The sequence below is a fragment of the Pollachius pollachius genome, assembly GCF_949987615.1.
Source record: "Pollachius pollachius genome assembly, chromosome: 3".
NCBI lineage: Eukaryota > Metazoa > Chordata > Actinopteri > Gadiformes > Gadidae > Pollachius > Pollachius pollachius.
Window position 1 is genome coordinate 18,764,847 of NC_136936.1, and position 23,714 is coordinate 18,788,560.

The window sequence follows — 23,714 nt, forward strand, 5'->3', positions numbered from 1 at the left end:
TGGTGGAATCCCATTCGTTGCTGGTTAAAGCGTAGGCTTGTGCAGGGTCCGATGCAGATACTAGGGCTGGATTATCCCGTAGGAACCTTTCTCCTCCTCTATTTCCTGCTGTCATCCAGCTCAGCTCTCCTGATCCGTTCCTCTCATTCTTGACAACAATTATCATTGTTACATCAGTACGTGACCCAGACACCAGCTATGACATCGTCTTGGCTTATCATTTACATTAAAAAGAACAAGATAGTGTTTGGTTTCCAGAATCTCATACAGACATAATGTGTTGACTGAGTCCGCCCGTGGCGGGACACTGAACCAGGGTCCAAATACCTGATCCGATCCCAACCGTTTTCTCTGATGCGTAACCGAGTGCATCTAAATCCACCTGATGCCAAATGTGATCTGACATGATACCAAATTAAACAAGGTTCCTATTCCTTCAACATAGGAAATCATAAAAACTAAACATGTGCTAATATAATGATATGTGAGGTTACTATGGATTTATAAATTACATGAAGGATGGATTGATCAATTCAGGTACATTAGAAAAGCATTGAATAAGCCTTTATTTCTGGCTATAAACAATTTTAAGACAGATATTACAATTTTTAAACTGTGTTTAGAATTTATATGTAATTTCTAAATGCTAAATAAAACATTTCAAGTCCTAACTCAATATGTAATTTACAAATGTTTGGCGTAGAAAGTACTTACTTTAGAAAAGCTCACAAAAAGTTGACACAAAGTTTATTCTGTGCATTGTATAATATAGTTGTTGAAAGGATCAGGTTCTGGACACAAAAGCAGACTGTAATTCAGGTTCAGAGGGTTTAAACAAAAAGCGGTTTACTTGATCTTGAAAAGTTGGAAACTGCTAGAATAAATATTTTACTGAGTTAAGTTACTGAGCAGGGTTTTAAGCAATAGGGCATTACGATTTGGACACTCTGAATAACTGAGGGGAGGAAACGATGCACATTCATCTGAGGTGGGACACTATAAAGGCTGGTGGGGTTGAAGAGTAACTGATAACATCTAGAGGAAGTAACACATACTACCCATGACAAAAAGAACGACTCAAACTGTGACAATTGCGATACAGTAAAAACAGTTTGCTGTCTTTCTGAAGTTCACAACCCTATCGGACCGACTTCGTAAACCTTCTCTCTCATCCGAGAAGGACTTGGCGTAACTTTATTAAATAAACCCCTAAAAAGCTACCCTCTTCGGGACAGGAGAATTAAAATATCATAAATGGATGTATAGCAAAAGAGAATTAACTTCAATAAATAATATCCGGAATAGATGATAACGTAATAATAATGATACAATTAATGACAATAATAGCAACAATAATCAATTAATTATTATTAGCATTTAGCACCTTTTGCAAGGCATTCGTAGCACTTTACATAGTGAGTGTGTGGGTGTGTGTGGTGGGGGGGGAATCCCACCACAGCCAGTACCATTACATTATATACTATATGTGTTAATCTTACACTTCCTTCTGCAGCCTTTGAGGAGGCCTGTTTTGGTGACATTTTGTGAACGGGGGCTTCTGGCTTTGTAATGAAAACGATGGAGATGAACAACCAGGTCCCCGGTGGCTGTGGGGTAATAGATTAGAAACCTTAATCTGGATTGAAAGGAGCTAACGTCTGATTGGAAGCAGTGGGATTAGCGAATGTTATTGTCAGTGGACTTCTCTTTTTTATAAGACTGACCAGATGAACCGTGTGCAATTTAAACACAGTGAAGGGCTGGGTTAACATGTTCCCATCGGTCCTGCATGTTGACGTCAGAGCCTCTGCTGTATACATCAAAGGTCCCCTGTCCTGTGAAGAGCTTTACAACAAGAAGGTTGACATTCGAATGGAATCGCCATTGACAGACAGTTTACAGCCCATCAAGAACAAATCATAGCTGGTCTCTTTATCTCTCTTTCCATTGGTCGTCCTCTCAATTTTTCATGCTCTCTCTCATTCTTTCCCCCCTGCCTCCTCTCTCTCTCACTCTCTTTGAGGGTGTACGTTCAAAATAATAACTTTGCTAAAAAAGTAACGTTCCAGAATGAGGCCTGAAGAGGAAGTTGTTTCAACACACTAGAGTTGCAACGTTGAGCTTATCCCCCTCCACTAGCCGTGGCCTATGTCACTTCTGTCGTCGCGGCGCCACTTCCTGTCGGTGCTTCAGCCCGGGTTGAGAAATAAGAGCCTGCGGAGGCCAGCGGCACGGAGGAGCTTGAAATGTGATGACACATGTTAAACAATGGAGTGGAACTAAAATGTTTTTATGGTTATATTGTTAGGTCCAAACTAAAAAGTTAGATGGATGAGTTTCGGACAATGATGTAATTATAAGAGCAATACCTGTCTGATCAAACCATAGTAGCCACCACGACTGGCTTCACTAAAACATCTGTTACCAAATGGCAAAGAGCATTTAGTGTGAGCGTGCCTGCCTCGAATGTAATCAACACAGCATTTGCCACTTTCGGATTCATGCATGTTGCGGGAAAACCAAGTTTCTGGACAAACAAAATGTGAAACGTCATTCAAGTACTTTACAAGATGTCTCATCACAAAAACCAAAGTGCTGTATTGCTATTGTTCTCTGTGTGGCGAAATGCTCTTCAACAGGAATTGGGACAAAAAAGGGATAAGTTTATGACAAATGATATTGGTAACAGAGGTTAGACAGTTAGTACGGTTTGATCCTATATTGTCCTTTAATTGATTGTGATAAAGCATGTGTCATAGATTATAGAACATAGAGACCATACATTTGAAAACACTTGGGCAAATGTTTACAAAATAATATATTTAAAGTATATATTCTATCATACATTTATATTTGGTTGCTAAAATTTGTCTTAAGGTATGAAACCTTTAAGAATCCTGTACAAGCCAGGACTTGTGTTATATTGTCAGTCTACGTTTGACGTAATAATGTTATTATTTTACACCTGATAAACTCAATGTTGAATTTCCTTCCAATTTCTACTAACGAAACCTGTGATGTTTTATAAGACAGACCACAATAGCTTCTTTAATCGCATGTTAAACATCCTTGGGAAACTTATTTTGCAGTAATTGACAGAGAGTAAATTTCCCCACATCCTGCGTGGTTTGAGGAAGTGGGCAGGCTGACATCAAGGCAGGTCTGCTGTTCAAACATTTCCTACCAGTACAAGTCAAGTAGCGAGAACAACAACAAGAACCAGTATAATTTACAGTTAAATATAATACAAAATGTTACAAAGGGCTGCCTCAAATGTTTCAGATAAAACCAAAAGCCACAAACCAAAGGTAAGTGAATTTTGAAATAAAAGTAGGAAAATTTTAAGAGTCCAGTATTTCATGCAAATAATAATTTCCTGCTACCAAAAATCTGTATTTGATCAAATTTAATTACTATTGGCTTCAAAGATTATTACTTTACTTTTTGGTAACCTTGGTTAGTGAGTTAAACAAAATTGACATAGTTTCCCAAAAAAGTAAAAGTGGGATAGTGTGTTTCAAAAATAACTATAACATTAACATTAGAACTTATGTGTGGATACAGGGAGTCCCAAAGCAAGACGTGAGAGGAATGAAGAGACATGCCTGTCTAGAGGCAATGCCTCCATATTAAAATAGGCTTTTCAAGGATTATTCATTTATAGAATTATTTCGACGGCATTTGGTATGTGGGGGTCTGCAGTGAGAGGATTAAGTGAACTCGTGGCTTATGGAAAATTAAAAAAAAAATGAAAGCATTTCAACAGTATTTATGGGGTCATGTCTGGCACACAAATGTGAATAAGCTAGCACTTCGCAATGCTGTTCTAAAACCTGACTGCAATCGTGTAACTAACCTTCTACACATCAAATCATGACACTATTCTGGATTAATCACACCATCCCACATACGACGACCACAATCCTATTAATTGTCCTGATGGAGGTCTCATATTGTGTCTCTAATCCATGCCCACAGCGCTCCACCAGCTTTGGGAGGTTCGAGGGCCTCAGGAACCCACCATCACACTCCAAACTGGAGGAGAATGGTACCGCAATGGTTGGTAGTTACATCACAGCCTTACTGTACCTTGTGTTGATCATTTTCTGTTCCTTTTATTTATATTCACTGTTTTTACCATGATTTTTTAGTGTTTGACCTCCTGTGAACGTACATTTTTTCCTCAGTATCAATGAAGTAATGAAGAATCTGAATTATTGAAACTGAATATAACTCCATGTGCTGACAAATACATGAACTGTCTCAGTATATAGTTTTTTAGCTTAACAAAGTTGTTTTTTTCAAGCAGTAACTATCCCATAGAGATATGTCTTCTACAGGGAATAGCAGTAGTAGGACTACCAGTTATGTTTGGGTCTTGAGAATGTCTTTGCCTTTTACGTAAGCTTTTTCACAGAATTCTATAGACTCATTTTGGTGAATTGGTAAAGATTGGTCTCTGCATGGTTGAATAGATTAAAGAAGAATTGGAGGGTTTGGAATCCAATAAGTCAGCTGGACTGAGCAAGAAGATGAAGGCGATTTCACTGACCATGCGCAGAAAGATGGGCAAGAAGCATCAAAAGGCATGCTCTGAAGACATGGTAAGTTACAGGAAATCCCACACAGAAACACAAAAACACAGCAACGCAAAAACAAAGTGACATAGAAACAGAGAAACATATAAACGCACAAACACACACACACACACACACACACACACACACACACACACACACACACACACACACAATGATGCATGTATTACTTGGAGGCTAATCAGTTTCCATCATTGCTGCTGATATTGCGTCCTTACATTTACTTTATTTTAATTATTTTTCTTGCAACTTGGTCAACAGGTCTAAATGTTAAAATTGCTTAGCAAATAAACAATTTAAACGGTTATCCTTAGTGGAACATTTAGGACTAACAATCCAGCAGATGTATTAGTTCTGCAATTTAGGGTTAGTTACTCTTTGTAACATTCCTGGCACTGATTATGTCCAAATAATGACGTCTGTCTTCTCATGAACAGACATGGCGGTTTTGAAACTTTGCTCACTAAGCATGTATTTGACCTTTCAGGGTGATGAAACAGACAGAGAGCCAGATGGAGAGGCAGAGAGTTGCATTCAAGAGAAAGCTTCTTCAAAGACCAGGAAATCTTTAGAAAGTCTCTATAGTGGCCAGAGCTCTTCCAGTAAGTTCCAGCCTGTAAATTATTCTATAGCTCTTCTTCTCCCCCTACTGGTGAGAAAGCAAACAGCGCTGCTTTACAGCTGCAGAAACACTGTATTCACATCCCATTGACTCGTCCTTACTGGTTCAGGTGGGGTAACCACTGAGTCTAATGGCTCCAAGAGAAACAGTCTTCGACTGGAGGAGGACGGATCCTACCTAGGACAGTTCTGTGGCCGAGCCCGGGTCCATACAGACTTTGTGCCCAGCCCGTATGACACGGATTCCCTCAACCTCAAGGTAGACCTGATGCTTTGCAGCAGATTGCATTGTCGATAAATGACCTCAAGCGAAAGCAAAGTTGCATTGTAATATTTTGATCAAGTTAATTTAAATTAAAAGAAAAAAATTGGTTTTGTTATTGATTCATTTGTATCCTGAGAAATAATTCCCCCCAAAAAACCTAGTGATTCGTTATGTTTTGGCAGGCTGGTGACATCATCAGCGTCATCAGCAAGCCTCCGATGGGGATCTGGACGGGCATGCTCAACAACAAAGTGGGCAACTTCAAGTTCATCTACGTGGATGTTTTGGTCGAAAAGGAGAAAGAGGAGGAGGCCCCGAAGATCAGACAACAGGAGCTGAGCAGAAGGCCAAGGCCCAACACCCTGCTGGAGCTGCTGGAGCAGCTTCATTTACAGGTGAGGAAGGGCCCTGAGGCAGGTCCACCTGAAACCCAACAAGTAATTCAACAATGTCCCATGTCCCCTTTACTGCGTCAAAGAGACATAGGAGTGATCCACTGGTTAAACATGTTTCAATAGTTAAAAAAATAAATCAAGCACAGTTTAATTACTTAATCATCCCGGTTTAACCTATGCAAGTCTGATTGCTGGCATGGCGACCGGTCAGAGATATGTTTATTGATGAAGTGAAACCATGGAACCACGAAATCCCACACAGAAACACAAAAACACAGCAATGCAAAAACAAAACGACATAGAAACACAGAAACATACACAAGCACACACACGCAGACACACACACGCAAGCACACACACACACACACACACACACACACACACACAAACACTCGCACACACACTTACACACACACACACACAAACACAGATGTGTGTATTACTTGGAGGTTAATCAGTTTCCATCATCGCTGCTGATGCCACATCCTTCAATTACCTAGATTTCTTTTTTTTTTTTTTCTGGCAACTTGGTTATCAACTGGTCTTAATGTTTATATTGCTTAGCAAATAAACGCTTTAAACGGTGATCCTTAATGGAATATTACGATTAACAATCCAGCAGATGTATTACATTCTGCAATTTTGAAAACTTGATGCAAATACAATAGACCCAAATCTCTCTTTGTAACATTCCTGGCACTGGTGTTCTAAGGAGTACGTCTCGGCCTTGCTACTGAACGGTTACCAGACGGTGGATGACCTGATGCACCTAAAGGAGAAACACCTGATAGAGCTGAATATCAAAGACCCTGAGCACAGACACAGGCTGCTAGCTGCGGCGGACTGCCGCTACACAGAAGGTAACACACTACTATTACTACTACTACTATTGCTACTACTACTACTGCTACTACTATTAATAATACCAATACTACTGCTGGTAATATGAATACTTCTGCTACTTCTTATAATACAAATTCTTGATTGCATTTATATAACGCTTTTCTAGATACCCAAAGCACTCAACATATCGAGTGTGTGTGTGTGTGTGTGTGTGTGTGTCCACTACTATTAGTACTACTACTACTACTTCTGCTACTACTACCTCTGCTGCTACTGCATCTTATATTACTACTAATAGTTCTACCACTGCTTCTATCAAATAGTAGCATCAATGATTAAAATAATGGAAGAAGAATAGCTAAAAGTGCAATCAGAGTCTCTTAGAAGAGAACAGCTACAACCCTGTTATTATAATAATGTAATGACGTGGAAGAAGCTCTAGTGGTGCAGACACTGAAGGCGGCAACAGCACGTCTCCCTCACCCCAACTAAAGCAACTCACCCTGCATGCTGAAAGAGGCTTGTCATGTGACTTCCTCTCCTGCACGCTTAATGTGAAGAGGCCGATTGTGCTCTTCTGATCTGCTGTTTTTAACCAGAAAGATGCTTATCTCTGTACCGAGTGGTAAACAAACCTTTCCACTTGAGTCGAAAAGAATTGTAATGGGGGGGGGGGGGGGTTGAAAATGTGACGTTTAATGTGCATGACAGACTTTTCCAAGTGGGTTGATGTGTGAGTGTGTGTGTGTGTGTGTTATGTGTGTGTGTGTGTGTGTGTGTTATGTGTGTGTGTGTGTGTGTGTGTGTGTGTGTGTGTGTGTGTGTGTGTGTGTGTGTGTGTGATAAGCCATTCAAGGTCAAAGGGAAGTAGTGTTTGGTTTAGTGTGAGAGCACACAGATGGCCGCAGGGTGACCTTCTAATGTGAGAGTGCTGACGTCAGATTCAAGCAATTTAATCAAGCTTAACGGCTATTATTCTGGCGGGGTTGCCACCTGATCACAGAAAGCCTTGGATTAAACATGACTAAATTATAGGTACATTTATTCAAAGTCAAAATTAAAGAACTTTTGCAAAATGTTGATATTGAACTAAATTTCAAAGATATGCGAAGACTATTACAACACTTACAACACAACACTATTACACACGTATCTCAGAATGAGTCATTCATTGTTAGCATTAAAACTAACATGAAGGAAGTTGCACACCTTAAAAGTCAAAAACTACAATTTTGCTCTATTAAATCGTGTCGATTCTGCCCCCCCCCCAGTTAGTAGGCGAGACTTTCAGAATTAAATAAGTTTCTTTAATATTTTAAGCTAAAAGCTTGTTGACATGCTGCACATGACTTATATTTTGAACATCCACTTTAATCCATCATATTTTAACGTGCTAGTTGGTGTTCAAGTGCACCAGTGCCACATTGTGATCCAAACAAACCGATGTCCTCAGGTGATGAGCAGAGAGGGGTGGAGGAGGGGAGATCTACCTGTGGTCTACCAGAGGATGACATGGAGGGTCTCCGGGACTCTGGCTGCTTCATACCCTCAGAGTGCTCCGACCCCCTGAAGGAGGAGGGAGACCCTGCCCCGAGCAAGGTGGAGTGCTAGCCTGGGTCAGCACGGCCGCCCCACCATGGAGATCTTGATGTCATTATGACATTCTGGAATGTCATTGAACACATTGAACCAAACTCAGAGTCCCCAAGTCCCTTATTAAGGGTGAGGTGGTGATTTCTGATATACGCCCAACAAAGGGGTATAACATTCCTGGACAGTGCTTTATTTTGCCGGGGCAAAAAAGGCCCCTTCTAAAATATATTCTAAAATATATTTTAATAAGTTCTGCATTGTGATATTAGCAGGTAAAAAACTGAAGACAACATACTTCTCTTGACCTGGGATTTTTGATAACTTACATTGCTCAGAAAAGTAACATTATTAACGGATCTACTTGTATATAATGTATGTATATATATGTATATATATATAAATGCAGTGCTTTCTGTTTATAAAGCCTTTATCGTAATCATATTTTTTTACTTCCTCAATTACGGCATTAGAGTGAGGTAGTTACTAATGTAAAGTTTTTGTTTCCCATTATTACATTTTTAATTGAAATAAAGAATGGAACCAGATAAAGGAACTTTTGCAAGACTCTCTCTCTCTCTCTCTCTCTCTCTCTCTCTCTCTCACGCTCACTCTCTCTCCCTTTACTACATTACCCACAATCCCTCTCCTCACTGTTTTGTTTATTAATGCAATAAAATAATGAATAAGAAAAATAGCTTGTTTGTTTTCTGTTTCATATCAAGATAAACCCTGTTTTGTAACTGGCTACTCGCCTGTTCTCAGTCCGTTCAGAAGATAACAACCCTTATGTTCTATATGAGAGACTTCTATGTTTAGATATGATCATGTGTTTCAATGTTTCTTGTAAATGAATACAAGAATGCATAGCGTAGTCATCAATAAAAATGATTAATTTCTTACGCATATTGCTTGTATAGATATTGAATGAAATATCAGTTCACACTATTGCTTCTGTTAGAGGAAGTGCTAAATAAACCCCATAGGCCGAAACGCAGCATAAACGTGTATGTTATTGTTAGGTGAACCGCCAGGTGTCGCTACGCTCAAATGTGAGTCTCAAAATCCCTTACAGGAACTACAATACCCAGGCTCATGAGACTCAGGAACTACAACATAAAGATGACGTGTAGTTGTTCCATACGCTTGAGAAGCTACTGTCAGGCGCAATCTTTAGAAGACCGGGCATCCTTCAGAGTATAATAAATACATTAAAACGCATCACTACAGACTGCATAGTTATGTCTGGAGAAATGTCCATGATAGGTAAGTTATCTTACATTACTACGTAATAAATGCTCGCTAGCGTTACGTTACTGTATAGTGTTTTAGCTAACTAGCTGTTTTGTCTATTGGTCAGGAAGGCAACTACGTGTTATTAGCCACATTTTAGAACCACCTATTGTTATTAATCATTGTTGAGGTTGTATACTAATTGATTGGCGTCACCACACCTTGTCTCTTCCGGCCCGCTGCTGACGCCAGGTTCTGTCATCCTCGCCTTGTTCCTGGCCGGCTACCTGGGCCAGCAGTATCTGCCTCCTCCCAAACCCAGAGTGATCGGGCTGGATCTGGGGACCACGTACTGCTCGGTGGGGGTTTTCAACCCCGGGGTCGGCGACGTCGAGGTGATCGCCGATGAACAAGGAAGGAAAAGTATCCCCAGTGCCGTGTCGTTCACCCTCACCGAGGTCCTGGCGGGGCATGAGGCCCAGGACCTGGCTGACAGCAACCCCCAGAACACAATCTATGATGCGAAACGATTCATAGGCAAGATCTTTGACCCCAACCTCTTAGAACAGGAGAGTGCTCGCTACCCATTCCAGGTGAGCTATGTTGTTGTTAATGTATTTAAGTGACAAAGTATATTAAGTTTATACTAATTCAAACAAATGTATTTAACATTATTTTATAGCCGTACAAGACATGTTTCATCTTAAATACTCAAGGGCCATCTTTCTTTACTGTCCGCTAGGTGATAAACAACAACGGCAGTGCAGAGTTCCTAGTCACCACCAATCAGACATTTACAGTGAGCCCAGAGTTCATTGGCTCCAGACTATTGTTGAAGATGAAGCAGATGGCTGAGAAACACCTGGGGATGCCGATAGAGAAGGCTGTTATCTCTGTGCCCGCTGAGTTTGACGAAAGACAGCGAAACTACACTATCAGGGCTGCTAATCTTGCTGGTCAGTAGTCACTTTCTATTTTAAAGTTGTTTCCTGGATTGCTGTACCGTTTCACAGCAATGGCGTTCGATTTAAAACATGACTGTCTTGTGTTTATTCAGCGAAATGCCAACACATGGTATATTGCTAAATACACTGAAATATATTTCTGCCATGATTCTCTCAATTCTATTCAACTTCTTGATTGTCCACATTCTAATTTGTAATCAGGGAGCTTAGAAATAACTAAGCTGAGTAAATTGTTACTTAAAGGAGAAATCCGGTGTAAAATGGAACCTTGGATATGTTTAGTATGATAACGAGTTGGAATGTTTGTTTGGGAGGAAAAAAGCGCATATAGACACATTCTTAATTTGGCTGTTTTTAGCAGATTCTACCAAAACTCTTTAAACTTGGAACGATAGGGGCATGTCTCATGGTAAACACTAAATCGCTATTTTAAACCACTTACAAGGCTAGAAGTAGCCCAACACTTCTTTGGTAGTATAATAAGGGTCTTAACATATACAACGAGGCATTGATAACTTTGTATGTGTACAGATTATTTATTAAAAAGGACATTTTATACACACAATACCATCAGTAGTTCACCTGTCGACACCATCTTGTCTTCAAGACCCGATAGGTAGATTGGCGAACACAGAGCTTGTGACATCCGTCAACAACACGCAAGCTCTGTGTTCGCCAATCTACTTATCGATCTACTTCTAGCCTTGTAAGTGGTTTAAAATAGCGATTTCGTTTTTATCATGAGACATGCCCCTATCATTCAAAGTTTATAGCGTTTTGGTAGAAAAAGAAAGAAAAAAACCACCAACTTAAGAATGCGTCTATATGCGCTTTTTTGCTCCCAAACGAACATTCCAACTCGTTATCATACCAAACATATCCCAGATCCATTTTACACCGGATTTCTCCTTTAAAGTCTACAAGAGGGGATCACTTGCCACTACAAACAAACAAGAAAGTTGCCTTCACTTGGCTTTCCCTTTTCCAAAAAGGTAACGCATAGATGTATGTAAATAAGCAGATACCTGTCTTACCCAGATACAGATTATTTATTTATTTCCAAATTCATCATTGTTCATCCAGAACAATGCTGGGTTAGCGTTTGCTTTCTGTTATCTACTTCGATTGACTTGCAGTGCTACAGTGGCCTAGGTCCTGTTTATTTGAAAGGGTTACCCAGCCATAAGCAACTGTTAATATGAACATGAAATTGAATCTAGATAGCAAACATTGATTTATATATACCTTGGTGAATCCCTTTTACCTTTAATTGAATGTGATATTTAAAAACATAGTCGATTTCATCAAACTCACTTTTATCTTGTTTGATGGTGTTGCATGGTTTGCATTTTTATCAAATGCACTCACCGTCCATGCACAATGTTGCTACTAGCTTGGTTAGCGTCTGTAATGTGACTGCTCGCCTCCAGGTTTAGAAATCCTACGGGTAATCAACGAGCCCACGGCGGCAGCTATGGCGTACGGCCTCCACAAGGTGGAGGTGTTCAACGTGCTGGTGGTGGACCTTGGCGGAGGAACGCTGGATGTGTCCCTGCTCAACAAACAGGGAGGCATGTTCATCACCAGGGCCATGGCAGGTAGGCCGGTCACCCCTCTCTATCCCTCATCTCCGATCGCTACAGATCAACCAGTTGGTTTGTTTATGAAAAGTTACAAGGCTTTTATTTTGAGTGGCTTTATCAAGGGTCGTCCTTATTGTTTGAAACGTTTTTATAGTTTTAACCTTTTGAAGAGCTTTGGTCTACTGGTCTAAAGTCCTGTTTCTTTCTATTTTGTAACTGTGTACATCTGTAGTTTACTAGTAGGCCTATATCGAAACCCCTTTCATTTTGTCCCTAGGAAACAACAAGCTGGGCGGCCAAGACTTCAGCCAGCGGCTGCTGCAGCACATGATGGATCAAGTCCTGCAGACGTTCGGCATCGCAGTCTCTCTCAAAGAAGACGTCCACCGCCTCCGTCAGCACGCCGAAGAGGCCAAGCTCAACCTCACCCTCCAGCCCAGCGTCAGCCTCCGGGTGCCCCTGCACCTCCAGGCGGCGGAGACCCCTGCAGCCGGGAAGCCGCCCGTCCTCTTCCAAATGACCATCACCCGCGAGGCGTTTGAGGAGCTCAACGCGGACCTCTTCCAGAAGATCCTGGAGCCCATCAAGACGGTGCTGGTGGAGGGCCGCCTGAAGGCAGAGGAGGTGGATGAGATCGTGCTTGTGGGCGGCTCCACCAGGATACCCATGATCAGGCGGCTGATCCGACAGTTCTTCGGCAAGGAGCCCAACACGTCGGTGGACCCCGACCTGGCCGTGGTCACGGGGGTGGCCATCCAGGCGGGCATCATGGGAGGCTCCTGGCCCTTGCAAGTCAGCGCCATAGAAATCCCAAACAGACGCCTGCGCAAGGTCAATTTCAACTAGTCACGGATAGAGGCCCCCAACTCTCAGCCTAAAACCATGACATAGAGGGTACCCGAGGAATATGACTGAATACTTTAAAGTGCAATGCTTCTGCACTTGGGCAGGTGTAATCTCTGCTGAAGGTGCACAATGGATGAATGCTGTTGGGTCACCAGAATCATTGGTAAGGGCAAGAAGAACCAGTCCCTTATGGAGATGTCTACAGGATGTTGTTTAAACATCTATACTTGGATTTGAGAAAAACATAAATTTAAATTATTTGTTAACATGTATCAACATAATTTGTTACAAATATCACTGGTTCATGCTTCTGATAGTAATAGGTGTTCATTTTGGATGTTTTCTGGTGACAGATTGCTTTGTTGTACATGTTTCTTGTCAATGCAATGAGATGCCATCTGTACATTTAGCTCGACGGTTATTATGATTTTTGGCATGGCATTTCTGATAGTGTGCCATTCAGGGACCAATCATTTACATATATATAGATATAGATATTAGTATGCATTGTTAATCAGCCAGTTCATCCAGAACTTTAAATATTATTTATTTATTTATTTGCACATTTGAAATGGGTTGATCAGCGCTTTACGTATGGGGCTACTGGTTCCCCCCCCCTTACTTTTCCAACAGATGTTGACCCAATGTGCGTGCCTTTTCTGACCATAGTGTTTACTGTAGGAGTGATGTGCCACAGGCTAGTGGTTCTTCATATGGCCTGTTAATGAAGACAAAAGGCTGATGTGGAACAAAGACATAAACACTGGCATTAGGTTCCACAGCAGGTTATTGGGACAAAAGATGACAGTGTAATTGCTATGACTACTGCAACGACAACGGTTTCTCAAGACCTCATCAACAACACACATTAAGTAACTTATAGGAGCCTACTTAATATGTATCTACATTGGAGCATTCAGCAGCATGTCATTCCAATGTATGTTTTTATCAGATTGAGTTGTCCGTATAGATTGGCCAATCAGCTGCTGGGAAACTGCTTTGATTTTACATGATTCATCATCATGTCCAGATATGATGTTGGAGCTCCACCAGTGAGATTATAATATTTAGTCTATTTATTTTTCTCCAAAGATATCACTTCTAGAAATGTGGCCGGTCCAACCTCAGCATGCCACTTTGAAGGCCCACCTCTGCCATGCTCCGGCTTATTATATTATCTCCATTTCCAATGGCCCAATGGGCTACATGCAGTTTTCTTGTTGCCTAGAAAACGCTTGTGGAAATGTGTTAATGCCATGACATTGTGTTTCTATACATGTTTGTACTTTGATGTGATTAGCTTCAATAATTTCAATATGTACATTATCAAGGAACGTGTTGACATATAGTCCTAGCCACGGTCTGTATGTTTCCCAAGGAAACGATAAACTGTATATGCCTGCCGCTTTTAGAATTTCATTCAAATCTCATTCCAAAACATATTTTAATTACCTAAGATTAACATTAGGCCTCACGCTGCCTCACTGTCGTACTGATAAATCGGATGCCTATGTAAATAAGATGTGTGTATATTCTTACTGAAGAGTATAATAAATAACTATTTTCATTATGATCTTTTTTTTATTCCTATCGCAAAGTGAAATTTACAACTGATACTTTGAAGGGCAAACATATTATTTTAGTCCATTAAAGTTGTTACTTTAAACATCCACTCTAGATGATTTTTGATTGCTTATACAGGGCTTGGTTGAAAGGGTTGGCAAAACTCAAGTTGATTATTAATTAATATATTCATCCTAAATGCTGATACAAGCCACATTTTTAGTTCTAACCAGCTCTGAACTGATCATTTAAGGCTAATTATAGTTTGAGAGAAATTTGATTAATTCCAGCAAAAGGCCTTAAAGCAATATTTCACCCAAATTTCAACCCTCCATTTGCTTGCATTGACCAGGCTGCCAACTCCTTTCAAGATCAAATTTTCCAATGCTGTGATGTTTATTTCCATTGTTTGTTTTCATACAATTTTTTTGTATGCAAGTAGAACAGCCTTTTAACAGAAAGTATTGCACATACTTCCTATTGTCCTGTAGCAGCTCTTCTGTCTTAATATGACTGTACAGTCTGACTCATTTGCTTCCGCAAATTAGCTTTCCTCTTTCGTAATCACTATTCAATCGCCTGCGCATTTTAAGTGACTGGAAGCTATTTGCTGGTGTGGAAGTGGATTTTAAAGGAGAACCAAAGCCCCTGACGCCATCTTCCAGACATCTGATGAGATTGTTTAGCCTGTTGGCAGCCATCCATTATAGCCTCAATCAACGGAGGCAGCTAGGTCATCAGTCCTCAGGTACCGGTAACCCCATCAGCCAGGCTTACTTCACCTGTCTGTCATAACACCCATGACCCCTTTTGGTGAAAACAAGGGCCAGTTCAAAATGTGTTTGAGACGAGTGGCCTAATCACTATATTGCCTTTATTTCCCCAAAGTTGGAAGGACAACAATGCTTCGGGCCTCCGCAGAGAGGGTGGGGATATGACTTACCAGGCAATTGGGTGAGGTTGTTCATCCACTTGGATGGAGGCAGACTGAAAGGTCTCTCATCAGGGAAAGGGGGATGACTTAACATGCATTTAACCCTGAAAGTGGTGAGGCTGGCCAATCTTGTGGTGGGGTTGGTTGGTCTCCTTTAGAGCAGTGGTTATCAAAGTGGGATCCTCACCAATATGGTTCTATTTCACTGATATATTCTTGATTAAAGGCCCAATGAGAGAATGTATAATTAATATTCTGTTAATAGGTTTCACTCTTTTTTCAGCAGATATCTCCGGCTAAAGTTGCATTTAGGAGCAGTGGGACGCAAGGAGATGCAGGGATGTGTACTGTGAATTAATAAGTAGTATATCAATAATTTGGATCAAATGGGGATCCTTGATTTAAAATTACTTCTCATAACCTTTTGGATGGTAAGTGAAGTCCATAGTTTTTCAAGCCAAATCGTCCCGGTTAAATAATAAAAATCAGCACAATGGCTCTTCTACGCATGGCTCAAAATGAAAACAATTCTCAGAAACTCTTGTTTCAAATGAGCTTTTAATGTTAACCTTTGAGGCACAGTAATAGGCTACCCAAAGAGAGAAAAGAACACAAAAGGCAATCCCTTTATTGACCCTGCACAGCCGGTTGTTATGCAATGTCCCTTCAACCGCTTACAGATTTCTTTTCACATAAAAACACCCCACTTCATTTGCCCAAAAGCCCTCACATTTTGTTTCACGCCATCTTCAGCAAACATAAATGTCTTCAGTTGACAACATGCTGTAGTTTAACTGCAATCCTCAACAAGTCTTTCCAGCAAAGTACGGACATCCTGACTTCCACAGGGCCATGGCGATTGTTCCTATGTGTGTTGCACACCCTGGTCACATTGTTAAAATGCTGCTCCTAGCCAGAGCATAATTTACCTTCTACATATACAGCGACACACTCATACCAACAATGCAAACACCCAGTCAGTCAACCAAATACATTGTAGGCCCTCACATCTTAAAAAAAGAAATACGTCCAAACACATTCACGTGAACCTTAAAAAGACACCATAAAGAGCAAACCTCAGACTGTTCCATCACTTCGTTTAGTGTCGCTTAGGGAGCGCATCTCCCACTAATCTCCTGGTGAGGTCAGCCCTATCCATGCATGGATAATAGAGGCATCATTTAAATACTCCTCTCTCAGGGAAAAACATTTCACATGGTCGAGCAGGTAGTAACTGTGTAAACAGCAAGTCGATATTTTTGTCCTTTAAAAAACAAAATATAAATATTAAAGTTTAGTCTTGTTAATCACACAGCAGAGCAGTGTGTCAACATCAGGCAACATTTCCTTGTGTTGCCTTATACTTTGTCGACACCTCGTGTACAACTCTACCAAAGCCATTGTCACCAGATAAAACTTAAAATGACAACTACAGTGTGTTAAATAAAGTGACAGCTTTCCCAAAACACGCTTTCAAGAAAATCATTAATAGAGAGCTAAAGAAAACCATGTTTAGGAAAGCAGGCATTGGTAACATATGGCGCGCCTGAAATATCTCGACCCAGCAAAGGAAGCCAAAGATTTGGCTAAATATTTTCAATACTAAAAAGTGCTTTACAGTCTCACATTACAATATGTAGTTCAGACGAGCATGAACAAATCTTATATACACAACGTATGCACAGCAAATAGGAAGTTTCCATATCATCCCCAGAAAATGCAGTGGTCTGCAGGTCAATAAGTAGCACAAGGGAAGAGACCAGACTTCAAACTATTCAAATGACTTCAGGAAAGGAAAAAAAAGAAAGTTATCTTACATTGTCACTTTGTGTTTGTGTACCGCCCCCCACCCCCATCTCTAATATTCCCTTTCATACAGGCAGGAGTTTCCTTGTAGTGGATGTAGGTGAGCCAATGGGAATCACTGTGTGATGCCTTCGTTAGTGTAGTAGTCATAACTGTTCTCCATGTACAGCTCATCAGCGGTGCCGATGCCGTTGCTGACCTCTAGGGGGCGCCAAACGACAAGGATAAAAAATAAATATTGTTAGACGGTTTGAACTATTGCAGTGTATAATAAATTATTAAATAAAACGATCAGTTTTATAATGGAAACGTTATTTTTTCCAGATAAATATAAATAAAAGGCAAATATATGAACAAAATATGTCGCATCCAGAAGGTTAATTGATTTACAACAATGAACGTGAAGCAATGAACAACCTAATGATTGATGAAACACATGCTTGAGAATACAGAGCGAGCCAACATTTGCTGTCCAACACTCCTTTTTGAAAATGTCACTACAAAAACCAACACAAATCATTACAACACATGTGCCCCATCACACTCACCTTCTCACCCCTCCCCCCTGAATAAGAAGCTGGGTTGACACCCTGGGGTGTCACAAAGCTTACGCACACATGCCTCTGTCTCCGGTAATGTGGAAAGTTGCATTTAGGAGGAGGTGGAGTGGGAGGCAAGGAGATGCACGGATGTGTACTGTGAAGTACGCAGGGGGATGAAAACACTGGACAATGGAATGGGTTGGAGTAAGGAAGTGTAGGAGGAAGAAGAGTCCCAGCCGGACTGGAGAGATGGAGAGGAGGTGGTTGGGCATCACATACGTAGGATGGATGAAGGCAGGTTGACTACTGGGGCGGACCTTAGTAGGGAGAGGGGGGGGGGGGGGGGGGGGGGGGGGGGGGGGAGAGGAAGGACATTTACAAACACTCAGGAGAGATGCATGCTGGGAAACAAGTCACATACCAGCTTGACCTACCCGATTCTCTCCAAAATAATGGCTGCTTTGCTTACCTTTTTATTGTTTGCCACATATGAAGCCATTTCTGAGTACAACAGTTAACCAAACACAACAACAACAATCAGCCCTGGGTCCTAACCAGAGAAGATGAGCTTCTCCTTCATGATGTTGACGTCTTGGCTTGACCTCCTGCCTGCTGCCTTCAACATGATCTGCTCCGGGTTGTAGCTGCGCATACCACTCATCCTGAACCTGTAGGAGTGGGGGTCACACAAGTCAGGGGTCAGAGGTCAGGGAACGCCAGAAACACCAAGAGGGGCCGGTGGAGATGACCTTGGTAGCCTCGGCACGCACTGGTTGACATGACGTGGATGTGTCAGTTTAACTCTAATACCATAGCTGAGGAATGGGGGGGGGGCGGATTCTAAGTGGTGTCAGAAGAGAGCAGTCTGGATTTAGGACTGGCTCTCTGGGGCTTTGGTTGCTATGCGATCAAGTTATGCTGAAAAATTCATGGATCGAAAACTATTTGTTTGTCGGGAGTTAAAAAATGAATAATTATTATTTAATTCCACAAATTACATTTTAAATTATAACAAGCATGTGGCGTGTTGTCCTGTCTAAACTGTTCCCTAATGCAGATGAAATATGGGTTTTAATCCTGGATTTGTTCCATCACAAAAAAACAATTTAATTATTTAATTGCCATGATGAAATCATCCAACAGAATCACACTTGTCCAATGAGACATGCACAAATGCAATCAAAACAAAAATAACTAAAGCAGATAAATGCTTTGATTGCCAAATCATTTCTTTACACACAAAAAACAAACCCTTCCACTAATCCACATGTAAAATTGGAAGTTGTTTTCTAATAAACCACTCCAAATGGTTATTGGTGCTTCATAAAATAAAAACATATTTGTATCCATTATTAATGGCCACAACCATGTTAAATTGTGCCCTGTGGTTTCTAGAAAGCCTCCATTTTCAGCCCAGAGGGATGAAGATGCAGCTGTAGCTCTTATCAGGCCCTCTAGGGGGCAGCAGGGGGCGTGGCAGAAGTTTGACAATGATTCAGGCAAGAGATCGTAGGGTGAGATAATACAGAGAGAAGAAGAAGATAGAGTAGGCGGTATCAAATGAAAAAAAAAAGAAAAACAGAAATGTGTTTGACAACAGGATGGGAAAATACACAAAGAACCAGGAAGAGCCAAAGATGTAAAGAGCATGGCAAGGAGAGAAGAAATTATGAAAAGAAGAGAAAAACAGGTACGAGTGAAAATGCACGAGAGGATGAGAGAACGAGAGGAAGGAAGAGTGTGGGCCAGGAGGAGCGACCCAGTTACCTGATCATGTGATAGCTGAGAGAAGATGCCAGAATGCAGCAGAGGACAAGAACATGCACATCAGGCAGAGAGGGGAAGGCAGTAGAGGAGGATAAAAGAGGGGAAGAGGAAGGGGGGAGGGCACAGAAGAAGACGAGAAACAAGAGAGGTCAGTTGTAGTTTTGAAAAGCCAGGGGAAGCCTCCGGAGAGTTAGCTCAAGCGGAGCGAACCGGGAACCGAACCGGCAACCTAACCATCCGATCACCATCTCCCACTTGGCAGACAAGTCCACCCAGCTTGTCACACACACAAATACAAACATTAAGAAGAAAGGGAGCTGTTCTTTTCCCGTATATTTGTGCCCCTGGCAGTAATGCATTGCTGCTCGCCCACAGTATTACTCAAAAAGCCCTCCGGTGGGGTTGAAGAGGAAAGTCAGCGGTTGGAAAGTCACACAGAGAACGAAGATTATTTATAAATAGGGCAGTCCATGTTGCATCATGGAAACTGCACATTTGAGAAAAAAAGTTATGTTTTATGAGGCTGGGTTTATATGCCCTGCTGAGAAAGTATTTGTGCAGTACATGAGGGAGGGTGTGTACTTATTACCTGTAACTAGAGTGTACATTTCACTCTACGGCATATACTTGTTAAAGAAAGCAGCTCTATCATAGAAAAGGGCATTTTGTCTGACCACATCAATTGATTTAGGATTTGCATAAACATGCCTGTGGGTCCATACTTACTTCTGGAATATAAAGATTCCTATGACTACAGCAAAGGAGGCCAGGTCTGCAGATACCCAGATCAGGCAGTACTCCGCCGGTCTCTGGTAGCACCACCATGTGCATGTAGAGAACACACACACACACACACACACACACACACGCAACACAATGTGTCAAAGTGCATGCCAGTAAAATACACAAGGTAGAACAAAAACAAACTGGCAGGGAGAGTGGCTGTAAGCCGGCCATCAGGACCCGCGAGAGACAGACAGGACAGCAGATGGTGTAGGCCCCCTGAACCCCCCCCCCCCCCCCCCCCCCCCCCGTGTGTGTGTGCGTCTGGCGTGCAAGCGTGCGTGCGTCTGTGTGCCATTATGATGGTAAGAGTATGCTTAGTGATAATGAGATAATCTGCATTTCGCATAGGGATCACGCTAAAAGGGTATTTTAAGGCAAATCGGACATGAAGTGAAATACCTCAACGACTAGTTTTTGCACAATGAACCGCAAAATCGGAATAAACAAGCGGGCTAATAAACCGATAGCGCTGAAATTAAAGTTGGTTATTAACGTTTTTCTCTCTGTGTAACCCGTTCCGCGCTGTGAGAGCCACTACGCTCGAACCAAAGTGACGATAAAGTCCTGCAGAGCGGCTCTTACCAGGAGCCAGACGGGGCTGAGCAGCTTCTTGAGGACGTGGGGGGCGTCGGAGGAGACGGCCGGGAGCCCGCTGCACCACAGCACCGAGTACAGCCAGGGCTCGTTCACCGTGTGCAGGGCCAGGCTCACGTTGCTCTGGGAGAACTCTCTGGAAGACACGGGGGGGGGGGGGCAGTTTGCAGTGCGTCAGTCGAGGTGGAGCGCGTTCCTCCTCCGTGTTTGGCAGTAGCTCTGCAGCGTCGCACCCCTTTGAACGTGTCACTTCGGACCACCGCGTTTGCTTTTTTTGTCCGGTGGTGATGTGAGTACAAGTAGAGCGCATGAATCTAATTTGCATTTAATTCATGTGCATCTACAGTCAAATGCAAATACTCTTCATAGAAATATGTTAAAATACGTTTGATGTTTCAGGATAAAATGCCATTTCATATCCAAGGCTGTGATCAAACAAATCCACTTAAAAAAAATTGTGTGTTTATAACCGTCTCAGTGTGTGCCAACGTGTGCGTGCGTTTTCGAGCGCGCGTGTGTGTGTGCACGTGTCGGTGCACCGACCGGACGTCCTGTGTGCTGGCGAGGTTGTATCGTAGCAGCAGCCTGCTGACGCCCTGCTGGTGCAGCGCCTGGGGGCTCCGTTTCCGTAGCGACGTCTGGAGCAGCTCGGGGGCCATCCGCCTCACCTGGGCCCGGTCCTCGTCCGGTGTCCACATCACCTGCGGACCGTCCCAGCGGAATGTTCAGCGTGTTTTCTGGGCTGGCTGGTTGCTATGGACTCCCTGACAACCGGCCCAAAGCCCCCTGCCCCCCCCCCCCACTCACAAGGCTCAGGGGCACTCGGGCAGAGCGGACTGCCTCCAGCGTGTCGTTGATCCAGCTGTGGTGGCAGGGGTGGCCGGCCGGGGGTCGGCGCAGCCGGAAGACCACGGTGCGGTTGCGGGGCGCGGCCAGCGCCAGCAGCTGCTCCAGGCTGCAGACGCTCTGGTTGGCCATCTCCCGCTTCTCCCTCTCGGACAGGGTGTGCACCGTCCAGAAGGGGTCGTCCTGGAGGGGTGGGGTGGGGGGTGGGGGGGGGGGGGGGGGGGGGGAGGGATGGGTTGTTAACATCAGGGGAGGGGTTTCATCAATTGACACCGTGAGAGTTGAGCCAAAATGGCCATTTTGCATTCAGTCTTGGAGTCGATTCTGAAGCTCAGGGAAAGCAGTTGTTCACGTGGGTTTCACTCCTGATCTCCTTGTGGACATCACAAGGACCTGAGTCACACTGTTGAGGCCATCCGTGTTTGGTGGGGTCCCTGATGTTCGTTGTAAATAATTTGCCTATGCAATTATCACTTATTTTTTATTGTGTTACTCCTTAAGAAAGAATAAAAAATGAACAATTAGTAAAGGAGAAATCCATTCAATTGGTTCTCCTCTCCTGTATCCTAGTCCCTTCATGCATATAATCATTGAGCACAGGATCAAGGATATATTGAAGGAAGGATATTGTTTGTCCACGGATGTTGTAGGCATGGCATGAAACAGCGATCCACATCTATGGACAACCCTGCACTCAGAATACCATCATTCTGTAAAGGGCATTTCTGAAAGCACCGATATCCATCCCTTGGGCCATTCCTCAAAAGGGAGCATGGTCTTTTGCTTTCAATGCAACCTTTATCATACACGCACATCACTGTTTGGAAAGTCTTTGGGCCAGGCTGCAATAAAATCACATTTGGCTCACTGCCAGCTGCACACAGACACGGTGAGTCTTTGTAGGGGCATCAGAGCAGGCGTCTTTCAGGAATTGCCGGTGCTTTGCAGACGCAAAACAATGCTGACCAATGGCCAAGGAAGGATACTAATCTGTGTTGCCTGCTTGTTGCCCACATTCCTGTTAGGGCTACAATGTTAAACATACATAGCCACCTAGAGGGAATGGACAACAAGGACATAAAAGTGCCAGTGGAGCCAATTAGACTGTCTGTCTCGAAAGGAATGGAAATCTCATTCTTGTACAATTCCCCGTCACCATCTCTCGTGGTACTTGATGAGTATCACTTCCTGTCTGCTGAAACTGTTCCGCTATCGGATGGGCCAGGTGAAAAACTGGTTTTAATGTGGAACATAAAGTTGATGCGCTCCTTAGTAGAAGAGTCTCATGTTGCTGGTTCAAAGCACATTTTACAAAGTTGGGTTCCCGAATGAGTTGAGACTTAATACATCTTAGATGCAGACAGTACAGTATAATCCAACAGAGAAACACACCAACCTTGGACCATAGCGTGACAACAGCCTATAGACTGCAGTCCTTCTTTTACAGGGGAGTGCAGCTGTCAACGGCTGGACCATTATTTATTCAACTGCAATCTCTCCTGCACTTATGTGTTGTTTCATCAAGAAGATTTATAAGAACGGCTCTCTGGACCGTGCTTGTGGATGAGATCAGGCTTCGGGCCCATTTCCAAATCAATATCAGCATCAATAAACTAAATTAAAAACACGCCTGTATGGGCATTATCTTGAATTCAATCAATGGAGTGGCTCCATGTCCAACAGGGCTTCAGTGAAAAGTACTCTCAAAGCCTGCAGGACCAGGTAGTATGGATGGTAATGCAACAGATAGTAGTATTCAAAGCACAAGGGAGCAGCATAGTGGCTCGGGTGTTTAAAATTAGACCACCACTACGCTTGCTCTTTAAAGAAGAAGTGAACCCAGTTTTAAAGCGGTGATTCTAAATCTATGAGATTAAAAAAGAAAAAGCATTTTGGGTTGAGAGTTTAGGAAACTTCTCCCCATGATCACGACCCAC

At 42.5% G+C, this 23,714-nt stretch overlaps 3 protein-coding genes across 6 annotated transcripts in view; 2 read left to right on the top strand and 1 right to left on the bottom strand.

Moving 5' to 3' along the window:
- Positions 1–3,190: 3,190 nt before the first annotated feature.
- On the top strand, positions 3,191–8,953 carry samsn1a (SAM domain, SH3 domain and nuclear localisation signals 1a). Its single transcript, XM_079731656.1, has 8 exons — positions 3,191–3,308; positions 3,979–4,059; positions 4,476–4,604; positions 5,086–5,200; positions 5,330–5,478; positions 5,667–5,879; positions 6,592–6,739; positions 8,176–8,953. The coding sequence occupies exons 1-8, from the start codon at positions 3,252–3,254 to the stop codon at positions 8,331–8,333; spliced, it is 1,050 nt and encodes a 349-aa protein (XP_079587782.1). The 5' UTR covers positions 3,191–3,251; the 3' UTR covers positions 8,334–8,953.
- A 492-nt stretch (positions 8,954–9,445) lies between these two features.
- hspa13 (heat shock protein 70 family, member 13) lies at positions 9,446–14,454 on the top strand. The gene is made up of 5 exons (XM_079731786.1): positions 9,446–9,578; positions 9,798–10,138; positions 10,288–10,501; positions 11,941–12,108; positions 12,371–14,454. The coding sequence occupies exons 1-5, from the start codon at positions 9,554–9,556 to the stop codon at positions 12,937–12,939; spliced, it is 1,317 nt and encodes a 438-aa protein (XP_079587912.1). The 5' UTR covers positions 9,446–9,553; the 3' UTR covers positions 12,940–14,454.
- Positions 14,455–15,983: 1,529 nt separating this feature from the next.
- The window catches only part of gdpd5b (glycerophosphodiester phosphodiesterase domain containing 5b), a 37,793-nt gene continuing 30,062 nt past the window's right edge, over positions 15,984–23,714 (bottom strand). The window contains exons 11-17 of one of the 4 annotated variants that reach the window (XR_013811708.1): positions 21,739–21,960; positions 21,475–21,632; positions 20,920–21,067; positions 20,278–20,360; positions 18,340–18,452; positions 17,791–18,090; positions 15,984–17,443 (exon numbers count right to left, since the gene is read on the bottom strand). Coding sequence is in view for 2 of the 4 variants with exons in the window: in XM_079732570.1 (XP_079588696.1) it covers positions 17,358–17,443; positions 18,340–18,452; positions 20,278–20,360; positions 20,920–21,067; positions 21,475–21,632; positions 21,739–21,960 (810 nt within the window). In the remaining 2 variants the exon portion in view is untranslated. Of the gene's footprint in view, positions 18,102–18,339; positions 18,453–20,277; positions 20,361–20,919; positions 21,068–21,474; positions 21,633–21,738; positions 21,961–23,714 lie in introns of all 4 variants that reach the window. The other 3 variants (XR_013811709.1, XM_079732570.1, XM_079732571.1) reach the window with 3 other exon arrangements.